Source organism: Chrysoperla carnea, chromosome X (genome assembly GCF_905475395.1).
Source record: "Chrysoperla carnea chromosome X, inChrCarn1.1, whole genome shotgun sequence".
NCBI lineage: Eukaryota > Metazoa > Arthropoda > Insecta > Neuroptera > Chrysopidae > Chrysoperla > Chrysoperla carnea.
Genome location: NC_058342.1, coordinates 1,723,487 through 1,738,347, shown reverse-complemented (window position 1 = coordinate 1,738,347; position 14,861 = coordinate 1,723,487). Strand labels below are relative to the sequence as shown.

At 29.5% G+C, this 14,861-nt stretch overlaps 1 protein-coding gene across 1 annotated transcript in view; it reads left to right on the top strand.

Moving 5' to 3' along the window:
- The window catches only part of LOC123302680 (inositol 1,4,5-trisphosphate receptor), a 173,878-nt gene that overhangs the window by 147,519 nt on the left and 11,498 nt on the right, over positions 1 to 14,861 (top strand). Inside the window, 4 exon segments of the mRNA XM_044885721.1 lie at positions 6,393 to 6,577; positions 7,529 to 7,535; positions 10,228 to 10,446; positions 12,014 to 12,179. Of these exon segments, the coding sequence (XP_044741656.1) occupies positions 6,393 to 6,577; positions 7,529 to 7,535; positions 10,228 to 10,446; positions 12,014 to 12,179 (577 nt within the window).

Sequence of the window (14,861 nt, the reverse complement as noted above, 5' to 3'; positions counted from 1 at the left end):
ATGTTTTTTGGAACTACACCTTAAGGTATTGCCTTAAGGTATAATTTTTTTGGCAACTGCATGATATTTTTTGCAGCAAACTGTCAGGAATCAACTTATCCTCCGTGTATTTGGGCATTAAATTTTCTTCCGATGACAACTTCCAACCCCAATCAGTAGGATTTTTTTATTTCTAAGGCAAGTTTGAAGTTGCGAGTATGCCCTGAATACATGTACTGGAATAAAATTAGTAAAAAAAGGCTGTTATATGGTTTAAAAGTTTGGGCAGCGAAACTTTGGGGTTTTTCTTTTCACATCAACATAAGAATTTTTTGAAATTTTTTACTTTCCTGGAATGGTGCAACATGTCTAACCAACAAAATGGCAAAAAAATTGAATTTTTTTCAGAAATTTTATCATTTTTATTTTAGAACTACTTCTCATATATTTTGGGGAGGAGTTTCGTCCCTTCCCCTCCCAGTTATATAAATGTATACATATGTTTTGATTTTAATGAAACTCTACCAATAGTAGGTTTTATTACTTACAACTTTCGGTTCAAATTTTAGCCAAATCTGTTAAATAGTTCGGCAAAAATTTCCAATTTAGTGAATTGTTAAAATACCATTTTATGCCATTTTGTACTACGGGGTTACATTTTTTTTAAATTGTAGAATTTTTTATTATCTTTCGATTTCATAATAAGTTGCATACCAGTAAAATGACTCCTTGGCACATATTTTTGCGAAAAACAAATTTAACACTTTATGTAAATAATTCTTTGGGAGGGTGTATGGAATGGCAGTTTTTTGTTGGGCTGTTGTAAAAAGGGCAATATTATTAAAAACATCTTAAGTTTTGGGTTACTTTAGCATTTTAAACTATTTTGACCTCTTTAAAATACATTTATTCCATATACCCCCTTCCCCCTAATAGCGCTGGGGTTAAAACTTTAAAATTTTGCTTTAAAACATATAGACCTCTTTTAAAAATAATTTTCTGAAGCCAAAGCAAAAACTGCCAGTCCATACACCCTCCAAAGAATTATTTCCAAAATTTTAGTGTTAAATTTTCCGTTTTTCGCAAAAATATGGGTCAATGAGTCATTTTACGGGTATGCAACTCATTATAAAATCGAAAGATAATAAAAACTGCTACAATTTAAAAAATGGTTTAACCCCCGAGGACAAAATGTCAAAAAATTTCTAAAAAAAATCCCATTTTTGACGCCATTTTCTTGGTTAGACATCCACTCAGAAACTCAGTTAGAAAAACTTGAATTTCTCAGAAACTACTTAACATAAAAAAAACCAGGCTATTAGGAATTCAAAGACATTCAATTGTATCCAATTGCATAACGATTGCATTTTTTTCACGAAAAAAAAAATTAAAAAAAAAAAGGTTTTTTACGTTTTACTCTAAAATTTTCTAATGTTAAAAATTTTTTAATGTTAAAAAATGATAAGAATAAAAGTTCTACATTTTTTTACTGCCGGGATCTTTGACGTTTAACTTTTTTTGATAGAACGAGTATTTACGTCGCAAATCGGAAAAAACGTTCCCTACATCTTTAAACCCCCAACCCTCTTCATCGGCAAACATTCAGCTGTTGGATTTTTTACCCAACATTTGTAACCCCTTTATCAACCCTTGCCCGTTGAGTTTGCCTTGTGAAGAATTATTAAGTAAATTGACTACTTTTTCAGTTAGTACGCTTAGTCTAATGGTAGATCCTACCAAAAACATAAATGTGTAAAAAGGCGTATATGTCACAGAATCCCAATAAACTCAATTACGTCAGCCCAAAAAAGTTGTGAAATCCCGTAGAGAAAAAAATTCTTCGAAAAAAATTTATAAAAATGATATAAATTTATTGAGTAACTTTTCCGTAAAGAAGCATTAAAGTATTACATTAGCAACTTTTCGGTGACTTCATACCTACACGCACTTGTATAGGAGAACAAAAGAAAATCGTTAACCCCCTACTACCTCCCTCCTCCCCTCTAATGTTATGACGTTATAATTTTTTCACAACTTTTTTTAAACATCAAAATTTAAACAATCAAAGTATTCTTCAGATAAAAGTTAAGAACCTACTTAACAACGGCCTAATTTTTTTTACAAAAGTACGAAAATTATTGGTTTAAATTTCTTGTGTAAGTTTCTCCTTAGTATGTATTTATTTTATATTTTACTTCGCAAGTTTTTATTTTTGGATTCGTTTTTCTATTCCGAAAACTTGCGAAGTAAAATATAAAATAAATACGTACTAAGGAGAAACTTACACAAGAAATTTAAACCAATAATTTTCGTACTTTATTAAAAAAAATTAGGTCTTTGCTAAGTAGGTTCTTGACTTTTATCTGAAGAATACTTATATATTAGAAGTGCGCACATAATTTAGAAGTCTCTTATAATCGGTATAGCTTAATCATTCCCTTTATAGATAAATCAATTATAGTGGAAGTGATGGAAAAATAATAAGGCCACTAACCTTATCATGTTTTCTTATCAAATCTAAACGTGTATACAAAATTTCAACTCAATCGGTTGAAGATATCTGCTTTAAAATTGAGCTATAAGATTCCCCCATTTAACAAAATATGGTGGAAGCGACTGGAAAATTCGGTCAAGTCAACCATAAAAATTCAATGTCATTCAAAGTGAGCGTACTTACAAAATTTCAACGCAATCGGTTGAGGGTGTCGGCTTTAAAATTGGGTTGCAAGATTATTTATTGTTGAACATAACAATACCATTGTTTTTAAGAAAATAAAATTTGTTTCCATAGCAACGGTTAGTTGTGAACGCTACAAGAGATATGACCAAAATGGTTTAAAACTTCTTGTGAATAGTTTGATTTTGCATTAACGAAAAAAACAGGACTGATTATTTACTTTCTCGAGGGAAAATGATTGTTTTTTCGAAAAAATGTTTCAAACAAAAGTTGTTTATTTTTATGTAAGGAACATTTTTTACATTTAAACTTTTGTTCTATCTATTACCGTTTTCTCGAAAATTGCAATTTCATATTTTACTTTATTTGCTCTTCACGGGAAAACAATTACCTTTCAAAAAAATTTTACAGAATTCTTTAATTTGATGCAAGGAACATTTCTTACATTTAAACTTTTGTTCTATCTCTTACAGTTTTTGCTATAAAGGCAAATTAAAATTTTCCTAATTAATGTGACAAAATCTGTTTTCTACATGGTACTTTGAATTTGATAGGGTATTATTGTTTCGAAATATTTTATTTAATTTTTATAATATTTTAAGTTGGAAATATTGAAATACACAATTAATTTTTAATTAATTATTTAATATTTATTCAAATTTAATCAAAATTTAATAAAAATTATATAAATAACAAATTTTTAAGCGTATTTTAGTTTTCCCATACAAAGTGTATAGGAAAAAAAACTAGCCATCTGATTGGTTCATATTTTAACATTGATTTTTAAATGGGGTAAAAATGCAAAGGGCTATTTGACGTCCTGTATATATAGTCACAGCAAAAGCATACACATTTCACATACATCATCATACATTACACTTTCAATTTTCGATTTTCCATTTTAAACTAATCTACGCTTCGCACTGCTGTAATATATGATAAGATGATATTTACTTTTTTTTATACCATGTAAATATGAAATATATCAAAGTATATTAAGTTTAGTCGCAAGTTTGTAACGATTAAAAATATTGATGCTACGAACAAAATTTTGGTATAGGTGTTCATAGAATCACCTAATTAGTCCATTCCCGGTTGTCTGTCCGCCTGTCTCCCCCTAAGCACAATAACTCAAAAACGAAATGAGGTTGAGTTCGTAAATGAGCAATATAGGTAATCTTGCAAACCGTTAAAGATAGAACAAAAGTTTAAATGTAAAAAATGTTCTTTATAAACAAATAAACAACTTTTTTTTTTGAAACATTTTTTCGTAAACATTAGCACAAATTAAGTGCAAATTTTACAGTATGTATTAATATGGGAATATCAGTTATGTGTGTGTGGTTTTTTAAGAGTGGAAATCTTTCTTTACTTACGTGACGTCACAAAACAAACGATTGCGTAATCAACACTGTCTATAGATGGTATTTCAACAATTTACTCAGTCAATTGTCAATTAAGTCAGTTATTTATTCATTGATGAATAAAACTAATATTTATTTGCTACGACTTTGCTAAATATTAAAATTTTAATTATTTCTATCTTATCGGAAAATGAGTCAGGAAGCATTCCTATAGGGGCTTCGCACATATTTCTCCAAATAGGTAATTAGCATAACCACAATTTTAAGAAAATTTCAAATTCCAAAATTCTATTTCTAAAATGTATTTTATATTCTCAACGAATTCGGTTTAAAAGTGAAACTTCAAACTTCAAATGAATATGAATTTTTCAAGGATCCAGGATTACAAATCAAAAATGTTAAGTCGATTCAATAAAATAAATTTGTTCCTTTTTCAAAGAATTTCAAATGAATACAAATTTTCTAAAGCTACAAGCTAACATAAATAATATCTAAAATCGAGTCAATTAAAATGTTATTGAACATTTAATCAAACGTAGGTGATTAATTATATTATGGAAACATTTTTTGTATTGTATTGTATTCAGTATTATCAAATCACGGGAAGACTGATTCAAACAGTCATTACAAGATAAAACTAATTTATTAGTGCTTAATGTTCAATACAAAGCAAAGATAGAATCAATACGTATTATAAAACAACTAGCTTGATACCCACCCACTTCACTGGGCTTAAAAGTAAAAACCACCGCTTTATAGCCTCCATCTCTCTTGATCTCACTTATCCCCTTTCTATCACTCTCAAAGGGATTGTTTTACACAGCTAAAATATATGCAGTTTTCAATTTTTTAAAGCGTAAAATAGTCATAATTCATTGAGTATATCAGAAAAGATTAAATTTTTTTAAAAATATATCTTTATAAATTACAGCTCATGTAATAATCTGATAAATAAGCTATATTGTTCTACAGTTTCATTCAAACCCATTCAGTAGTTTTTGCGTGAAAGGGTAACAAACAAACATTTACAGGGAAACACAAAATACTAGCTTGATACCCGTCCGCTTTACTGGTCTTAAAAGTAAAAACCACCGCTTTATAGCCTCCACCTACCTTTATCTCATTTATCTCCCTTCCATAACACTTGAAAATATTGTTTTACGCAGCTAAAAGATATTCATATTTTTCTTTCTGCCCCGAGTATACTCTCGAGCAATCTTCGCAGGTTAACTTGTAAGTACCTGATTTTTTTCATTTTTTCCACTTTTGATTTGTTGTTCAACAAGAAATTAGACAACTTTACAGGCGGTTTGAAGGCATTATTAACTCCATGTGATTTTCAAAGTTATTTAACTTTAACGTTAACTCCTTGACGAGAGAATCTATATCATAATCCATTACTTGCAGCGATGTTTTTTATTGTAGTCAAGTCTTTTTCCAAATTTTTATCACTTAATGGGATATTTAGACCTCTATGGATCATTGAATTTAAAGAGGCCATTTTTTGGGCACGTGGATGGGGACAATCCATTTGAATGGTGGTATCTGTGTACGTTGGTTTTCTATAATTATCAAACACAAAATGGTCATCTACCTTGGTAAATTTTAAATCCAAATAATTTAAGGAGTTGTTCAGTTCCTTCTCTAATGTGAATTTTAATTTAAAGTCAAGTGAATTTACATGGTCCAGAAAAGTATTCATTTGTCAATCCGACCCGTCAAAATGAAGAAAAATATCATCCACATACCGAAACCAAAGGATGATGTATTGTTTTGGCTGTGGTGACATTAACATCATTTCTTTTAGAGAAGACATATATATCTCTGCAAGTAAGGGACTCAAGGGACTACCCATTGCCAAACCATTTTTTATAATAGAATTTATTATTAAATTTAAAATAATTTTGGTCTAATGATAATTGAAGACACTGATGAATTGATTTCTTCTTTAATTATAAGATTTCAAGAATTGCCAAATGGTTCGCTTGGTCCCACTGTTACCAATCTTCAGCAACAAGTTTCGAGCTATACAATAATTATCTCGATTTTACTATATTTCTACCTGCTTTTCTTTATAATTTTGTTGATTTTACCTTTTGCGAATTTGATTAGCGGTAGCAACGAATCTATAATATTTACACGATTCTTTCCCGGTGTCAAACTTAATAGCCAGAAAATTATCTTTGATTTAGTCATTTTGGATGCTATGGCTTACGTAGGTGGTCTGATGCTATGGTTTATGAATCTGACTATTCCTCTATGGAATTTGGAACTAAAATAAAAGGAAAAAAAAAATTTTTTTTATCAATGAAATGTTTTAATTAATGAAATATTCAACAAAACTTCTGAAATAATTTTAATTTCATTTTCAGTTATTCGATGTTGTATATAGAGAAGAAACTCTATTGAATGTAATTCGATCTGTAACTCGTAATGGCAGATCAATTATTTTAACAGCGGTGTTGGCCCTAATTTTAGTCTATATGTTTTCGATTATTGGTTACATGTTCTTTAAGGACGACTTCTTAGTGACAGTCGATGAAGAGACCATTAGTAAGTATTTTATTATAATTTCAACCAAAACAATGAAATTCAATTGTTGACTGACGATTGATTTGATTGGATAATTAAATTGCGTGTGACGACAATTAAAATATACAAAGACGTTTATGTGATGGAGAAGGTCACATAAAAATTTCATTTCTAGCAAATAGAAAAAATTGAAATTTACATTTATTTATCCAGCTGGAAGTGACTAGCTGGAAAATTTCTAGACAATAGTCTTAATTATCTGTTTAATCTTAATTATATTTAATAAGCTGGATAATGTGGAAAGGTGGTGGAACAGCTCCGATTTCAAAAATTTTTTGTGTACGTATTGCTTAGACCTTCAGGAACATTAACACTTCGGCCTTGCAAAGAAAACTGAGAAAATGGTTTTCCTATCCCCAAAGCACTCCAAATAGCAACAGTGACAACAAATCAAAATTTCACTTCAAAAATCGTCTTCCGTGGGTTTTTGGGGTCGCAGATGATGAATTCAAGGTTAAAAACAACTGAGTCGGGTTCCAACCCCATTAAAACTACCCCTGGAAGGGACAGAGATAAATAAATTAAATTCAAAATTTTACCTCAAATTTCTTGAGGAGCTTTAAGGTTCACTGTTCATGAAGTAATTTAATACAGGAACTCAGTAGTTTCTAATTTCCAAAATATGATAGTTTCCTCTAAAGCTATTTAATACCATTTATAATGTTTTAAAAATTGCTAACATCTGAATACAATTTAATGTGCTTTTTTATAATTAAAATAAAAACACTTTTTATAAAAAAAAAAAAAAAATGCACAAAACTTTTCATCTTTATTAATCTGCAATTAACAAAATATTGTTTAAAATGATACAACGTCAACAGGTTTTATTTTCGTAGCGTCTGTCAAATAGTATATTACACATGAAGGTTATATAACTATAGAACAGGAGAAAGATCGCTATGTACTAAAGCATTAGCGTACCTGTCCCTAAAAATTTGTAGAATTTATAGTTCATTTTATAAATTCACTAGCCGCGCTGTCATCTAGCCGCGCTGTCATCAAGAAGTAGTATTTGTGAAGTTAGCTGTTGTTGTTAGCATAATGTACAAATTGATATATCATTTGAAATTAGCGCACAACAGCCCGCTTTTATTGATACTAATAGGTTGGCTGATAAGTCCCCGGTCTGACACATAGATGGCGTCGCTAGTATTAAATGCATATTATTTTTATATAGTACCAACCTTCAAATGATTCGTGTCAAAATTTGACGTCTGTAAGTCAATTAGTTTGTGAGATAGAGCGTCTTTTGTGAAGCAACTTTTGTTATTGTGAAAAAAATGGAAAAAATGGAATTTCGTGTTTTGATAAAATACTGTTTTCTGAAGGGAAAAAATACAGAGTCCGGAAACTCATTATCAAGCCAAGTTTTTGCTTCCACTGTATTTTTTCCCTTCAGAAAACAGTATTTTATCAAAACACGAAATTCCATTTTTTCCATTTTTTTCACAATAACAAAAGTTGCTTCACAAAAGACGCTCTATCTCACAAACTAATTGACTTACAGACGTCAAATTTTGACACGAATCATTTGAAGGTTGGTACTATATAAAAATAATATGCATTTAATACTAGCGACGCCATCTATGTGTCAGACCGGGGACTTATCAGCCAACCTATTACGTATTGATCGCAGCGCCTCACTTATTTTATCCATATTTCGGGGACAATATTTTCTATAGCGATCGTTCTCCTGCCTATATGCTTCATGATATTACACATCAAGGGAGCAAAACTAATGAATGCCTCAAATCTCTTTTTCATTGCTCCCCGAGGCGATCTGAGCCATTCTAATCTCATGGTGTGTATACTATTTTTCTGCTCGACAATTTAAGTTATTTCATTTATCTATTCTTGAACAGAAGTACTCAAAGTAGAAATGATTATGATAGCATTATTTTTTTTTTAATATTTCAAATTTTTAAGTAGCAGAACAAAATAAAAAATAAAAATTAATACAATGCTTTAAGTAACTTTATAAATGTTTAGATAACAAGAAACACTATATTTTAATGTTAAGTTTGTAATCTTATAAGTTTAAATTTCGGAAGAAGCATAGACATGCAAGGGAAGACGCTAACATATCTCGATAAGAAGGGAACGCTGCCTAAATGATCCTTTTGTCCTTGCCTTGGACATATAAGTAATATTTATTATGTATCAGTAATTACATCTACGTCTCTAGAAATTACTTATACCTTGGGTAAATATAAAATTTAGTATTTTCAACGTCAATGTTTAAATTTTTTTTTTTTTATAAAAAAAATATTGTATGTGCCTTTTTTTACCAATATGTGAAATTCTTGACGTGGTAGAGTCCGTGTTATTTGGCATCAGATATTAAGCCAAAATAAGCATTTCAAAAAATTAGGGCTACGTACACTAGCCCTTCCTTGGGTTCCTATAAACACGTTACAAAAAGTTTCATTGAAATCGATACTATTTCCTAACTTTTCCACTATCGACACTTTTTTCCGGCTTATTGACTGTGTTATACGTAAATTGTTGATAAAAAATTTAAAAATCGAGTCTATTTTATTGATTTTTATACCATGTATATATGAAATATACATAGTATATTAAGTTTAGTCCCAAGTTTGTAACGCTTAAAAATAATGATGCTAGGAAATTTTGTCACATGTATTCATAAAATCACCTAATTAGTCCATTTCCGGTTGTCCGTCCGTCTGTGGACACGATAACTCAAAAACGAAAAAAGATATCAAGCTAAAATTTTTACAGCGTACTCGGGACGTAAAAAGTGAGGTCAAGTTCGTAAATGAGCATCATAGGTCAATTGGGTCTTGGGTCCATAGGACCCATCTTGTAAACCGTTAGAGATAGATCAAAAGTTTAAATTTAAAAAATGTTCCTTATCAAAAATTAAACAACTTTTGTTTGAAACATTTTTTCGTAAACATCACTGTTTACCCGTGAGGGCCCTAATTAGGCGGAAATTTAATAATATGCACTATACTTGATTATCAGTTATGTATGTGTCGCATGTTTCTATGTGTAAAGTGGTAAAGAAATCAACACTGACTATGCATGGTATTTCAACAATTAACTCAGTCAATTGTTTGTTTTCACTTGTTTAAAAGTAGCTTCAAGGAAGGAAAAGAGTTCATTAAAAATTATCACAGCTGCAATGTGATAAGCACTGAAATATTGTTAATTAACTATTGCATAACTCTGAATTTTTCCATTTCTTAATTTTCATATTTAATATGTTTAAATAATTTGTAATGATTAAGGGTCTGAAGTGGGCGTGACTTGTGCAAGCCAGAGTATCCGTTTTCAACCCTCTAGGAAAATTATAAATATTGGCCCTAAAATTTCGGGAGCTTGGACTTTTCTTTAGAAAATTTGTTCCTTTTTTTGAATTTCTTTTGGATTTCTAAAATCTGTATTACTTTTTGAGACACTTGCAAAAAACTAAACCCCTATTTTTTTTCACTAAATTATTTATAGCTATTGTAATTTTTGCAAGCGGTACTTTACTTTTCTCAAAAATAATCGCCATGCTATTCCAAATCGAAAGATACTTTAGACTATAAGGTATTCCGAGCCCAAAAAGTTGAAAAGCACCCGCCAGTTTCTTGGTTTGTAAGTTAGTGTAATAGTTCAAAGTTAAAATTACTAATTTTTATAATTGCAGCATCAGAGACTAATCAAAATGACGTAGGATATTGTCGTTTAACGAATGGTGAAAGTTCTAGTGATAAAAAAGAGAGAGCTTGCGACTCATTGTTAATGTGTATAGTAACAACAATGAATCAGGGTCTACGAAATGGAGGAGGTATTGGAGATATTCTTCGTGCTCCTAGTAGCAATGTAAGTATCAAATAGATTTTTAATCGGGTACATTTATTGAGATCATCGAAAATTATTTAATCAGTCAGGGTCTAGATATTCACTTTCCGTTTAAAATTAATTGAGCTAATATAGCACAAAATGATGATATAGAGTAAAATATAAAATAGAAACTAATTCAAATAATATAATTTTTTTTTTATCGGTTATTCACGAAGCCATCTGTCTTGGTTTTTAAGTCAGTAAGCCAATAAACCAATTTTCAAGCAAACGTTTTTTTTAGGGTTCCGTTGACATTTTACCGATTAAGGTTAAGGTTTATCACTTAATCTGTATGTGGTCTAGAGCAGATTTATAAAAAGGCAGCAAGAATAATCGTTTAAAATATTATAGCCGATAAAATCTTTAAAAATGATAAATTAAAAAGCCATGATTTGCAGGGTGTCTTAGTATGTTTCTGTAAAGCTTTTTCGAAGGTCTATTTCTACGCTATACGGTTCATTGTCGTAAAGCCAAATCCCTCGGTTTTGTAATTAAAAGTGCCTCTTTGTAGTAGTAAACAATTTATTTAATCTTATTTTTATAGAAACTTAAAATAGTACGAGTCTATTGAAGTAGAAAATTTGGGAGTTTAATTTCTAAACGCTCTCCACTAACGTTTTATGATTGAATTGAAATTTATTGTAATTTTTTAAGCAACTATGTACTTAAGTTTTGCTAAATCAGTTTATTTTGAACTGCTTTTTACTTGGTAGATAGTTGTAAAGATATTTCAATACTATCCAGTAAAACACAACAAGCAATCTAATTTTATGCTGTTTACAGAAAAATTGTTCTAAAAATATATATTATGTTATCTGATACAATTACCTCAGCTTCCATTTCCATTTTAACATTTTACATTTAGTGGGTTTTCAAGGAATAATTTTCATTCAAAACTCTTATTTTTTAATTTAATTTATTTATTAGGGTTTAACCGCTCTGGGAAACTAACACTTTTCTCCATTGCTCAAGAGTAGACATTAATATGAATGATTAAGAATAATTTTCTCTCACCGTTTTTCCCAAATTTTTATCCGTTTTCTTTAATAACTTTGTTATTTTTGCTTTGACTAAAAGTTACAGAACCAAATTGTAGATAATTTAATTTGTTACAAAAATTTTTTTTACAAATTTCTTGTGCGATGAATAGTTTGTCCGATGTAGCGTAAAACCATTCGCAATACTTTTTATAAGAAGGCGGTGGCGGGATGACTTCTATACATTAAGCTCAAAAAAAGTGACATTTACATGGAATACTGGAAGAAACATATCAGAAATAATTTTTAGAACAATTATTTTTCTAATATCAAATATTATACTAAGTTTCTCGTTCTTGCCAAACATAGAAATCCGCGAGGTTGCAATCTATTTATTATTTATCAGTATCTCAAAAATTAATATATTTATCATGTCTCTTAAACCATTTCTATTTTCATAATTTGAGCTGTTTGTGAAATATGTTAAGACTCTGACTGCTTAAAATGAGTGTAGTAAGAAAACAATTATTTGATTATTTATAACTTTTTGTATTTGTATTTGTTTGCAGGAAGCGTTGTTTGTACCAAGAGTTATTTATGATCTGTTATTCTTCTTCATAGTTATTATTATTGTTTTGAATTTAATTTTTGGTGTCATTATTGATACATTTGCTGACCTTAGATCTGAAAAACAACAGAAGGAATTGATACTGAAAAATACTTGTTTTATTTGTGGTGAGTCATGTTTATGTATTTAAATAATGTGTTTATATCTACACAGTAGATCCTAGAAATTCGAATCTCTATACATGAGTTTCTTGAAAGCTCGAATTTTTATAACCTCATTCATTTTTCAGTATTTGCAATCTTTCCTATACAGTTTTTATTTTTTACCATGTATATATGAAATATATTAAGAGATTTAATTTGTGGAAATCCATAATTATTGGTTTTGTAAATGGTAAAAATAAATTGTTTCCACAACTTTTATTTTTATTTCCAAATCCACTTTTTATCTTATAAGATTGTTGACATGTTTCGGGTTTTATGCCATTGTCGAAACTGTGAAATTACACTTACAGGTGGCTCATATTTATACAAAAAAATTTTTTTACAATCTTTGACAAAGAAAATACGTCATTTAAATTGTAAAGTACAAACAAAAATTTGATAATCGGTGGTAAATTCTGTTTACAATAAAAATACTCAATGAAATGTATTCCGACCTTGCAAAATACAGTTGAATAAGTCAAATTTGAAAAATAAAAACACAAACATTAGTGAAAAATTCCTAGAATTATAGAAATAAATAAATAGATATTTAAAATAATATTTTGCCAAATTAATGAATGGGAAAATTAGATCAGAGAAAACAGTTTTGATGGAAAACAATTAATTTTTTCATTCAATAGATTGTCAGATCCATTTTTGTGTTTATGGATTTCCAGTCCTTCTAACACGCCCAGTCTATGTCCTTTTTTTGCTATGTGGAGAACCTCTAGTTTAGTGTTTGGTTTATGATCGTTTTAATTAAATTTCTTTGCCTTTGCTTTAAATAGTGTATTTGGTTATTATGGTCGCATATCTATCATGTCTAGTCCATATGTGATTGAGCCAACTTCAGGAAGATTGTTGTTACCAGTTAACAGAGAGTTTGAAATAAACATTTTGATCATTTTTATAACATTTACCATATTTTTTCTTATATATCTAACAAGCATCGATATAGCGCAGTTAGGATACTAAAATCAATAATAATCCTGTCGCTGGTTCAAATCCGACTTGAAGAAATTTAATTTTTTTTAAATAAACCTGTAAGCAGGTATAAATGTTTTATTTTTTTTTACCTGCTCGTGTAGTTGTGACAATCATATCAGTATTTTGTTTTATTTTTAAGTGGTAGAAACAATAAAAAAAAATTGTTTAAAACTATGTTGCATTTCAAAACAACAATATTCGAAATTTTTTAAGAAAGTATTTTACTTTCATACAAACAACTCATGCGTTTGTGTCAAATTCACCACTCAACTTCGTACGGTATTTTTTCACATTCGTGGCACCATTCGCTATAAATGATCTCGCATATCGGTTCATACTAAGAATTTTCTTACAGTTTGTATATAAATAAATGTGCAATAAAACAATAAAAACAAATAGTTGGGAAATGTACGTTTATACTAGTATTCGATTTTGAATTCTGTTTTGAGAAAAGGGAACAATTAAACTTTTTCCCCACAAACATGAGAAGTAATAAAAAAATCATAAACAATAAGTATTAAAAAAACGGTGTGTGCATGGTACCATTATCTTGAATTACCTTTTACCATTACCATTATCATTACCGTTTGTTGACTTGAACATTTCTTATTTTATTTTTTGCTAACTCCATATTATTTTAATTACGAGTTGATTGAGTTGAGTTTGTCGACTATAGATGAGTTGGTTGGGCTCTGAAGCTTTTAGCCCTTGCGTTCAAAAATGGGACTTTATTACAGAAAACGGAGAAATTATCACAAACTATATATAAAAGTTCGGGTTTCGAATTTTACATGTATTTTCTGTAATAGTGTCCCATTTTCAAGGCAACGGCTAAATACCAACTTCTCTATAGTCGACAAACTTAACCCAATCAATACTTATAAAAATACAGAGTTATATAAAAAAAAAAGTAAGAAACGTTCAAGATAACAAAAATGAAATAGATAACAAATCCAATAGATTAACCTATGATAATAAAAAAATAAAAAAATAAAAAATTTTGACTGCTGCTGGATTCGAACTAAGTAAACATCAAAATACATACTAATGCTTTAACCTGCGCGGCCATATGATATTCAAAGAGTGGGCATAACATAACATGGTACTACAATAGTTTTCATAACTTTTTTGTTTTTATTCAAGGTTTAGTAATCGAATTAACGTTTGGCAAAACAGTTTTAGATTTTTGTATATTTAAATAACATAATATTAAAATTACAGACATAATAAATTGCTTTGAATTTTTTATAAAAAAAAGCCTAAATGGTCGAGCGGTCCAAGGCGTTAGCCTGTGATCGTTCGTCTTTCTAGGCATAGGTTGCGGGTTCGAATCCAGGCAGCGGCAGTGTGAACATTTAAAATTAATAAGGGCGGTAAAATTGATCAAATTGTCGTCGCTTGGGTAAGAACGAAGCAACCGAATCCATCCACATCAAATTGTAATTGTAAATATGTATGTAGTTAAATAAATAAAGGTTAACAAATAATGATGTGGGTGGCCTCTGTTATAGGCGTATATGTCAGAGAAACGGAGGTTAAACCCCATTATTATTTAAAAAAATCGCGTATGACACATAATTTAATTTGCAATGTTAAAAGGGTCTGGCAATAAAAACTTGTCTAATTTATCTTAAGCCAAATAATTGAAAATTAGATTTT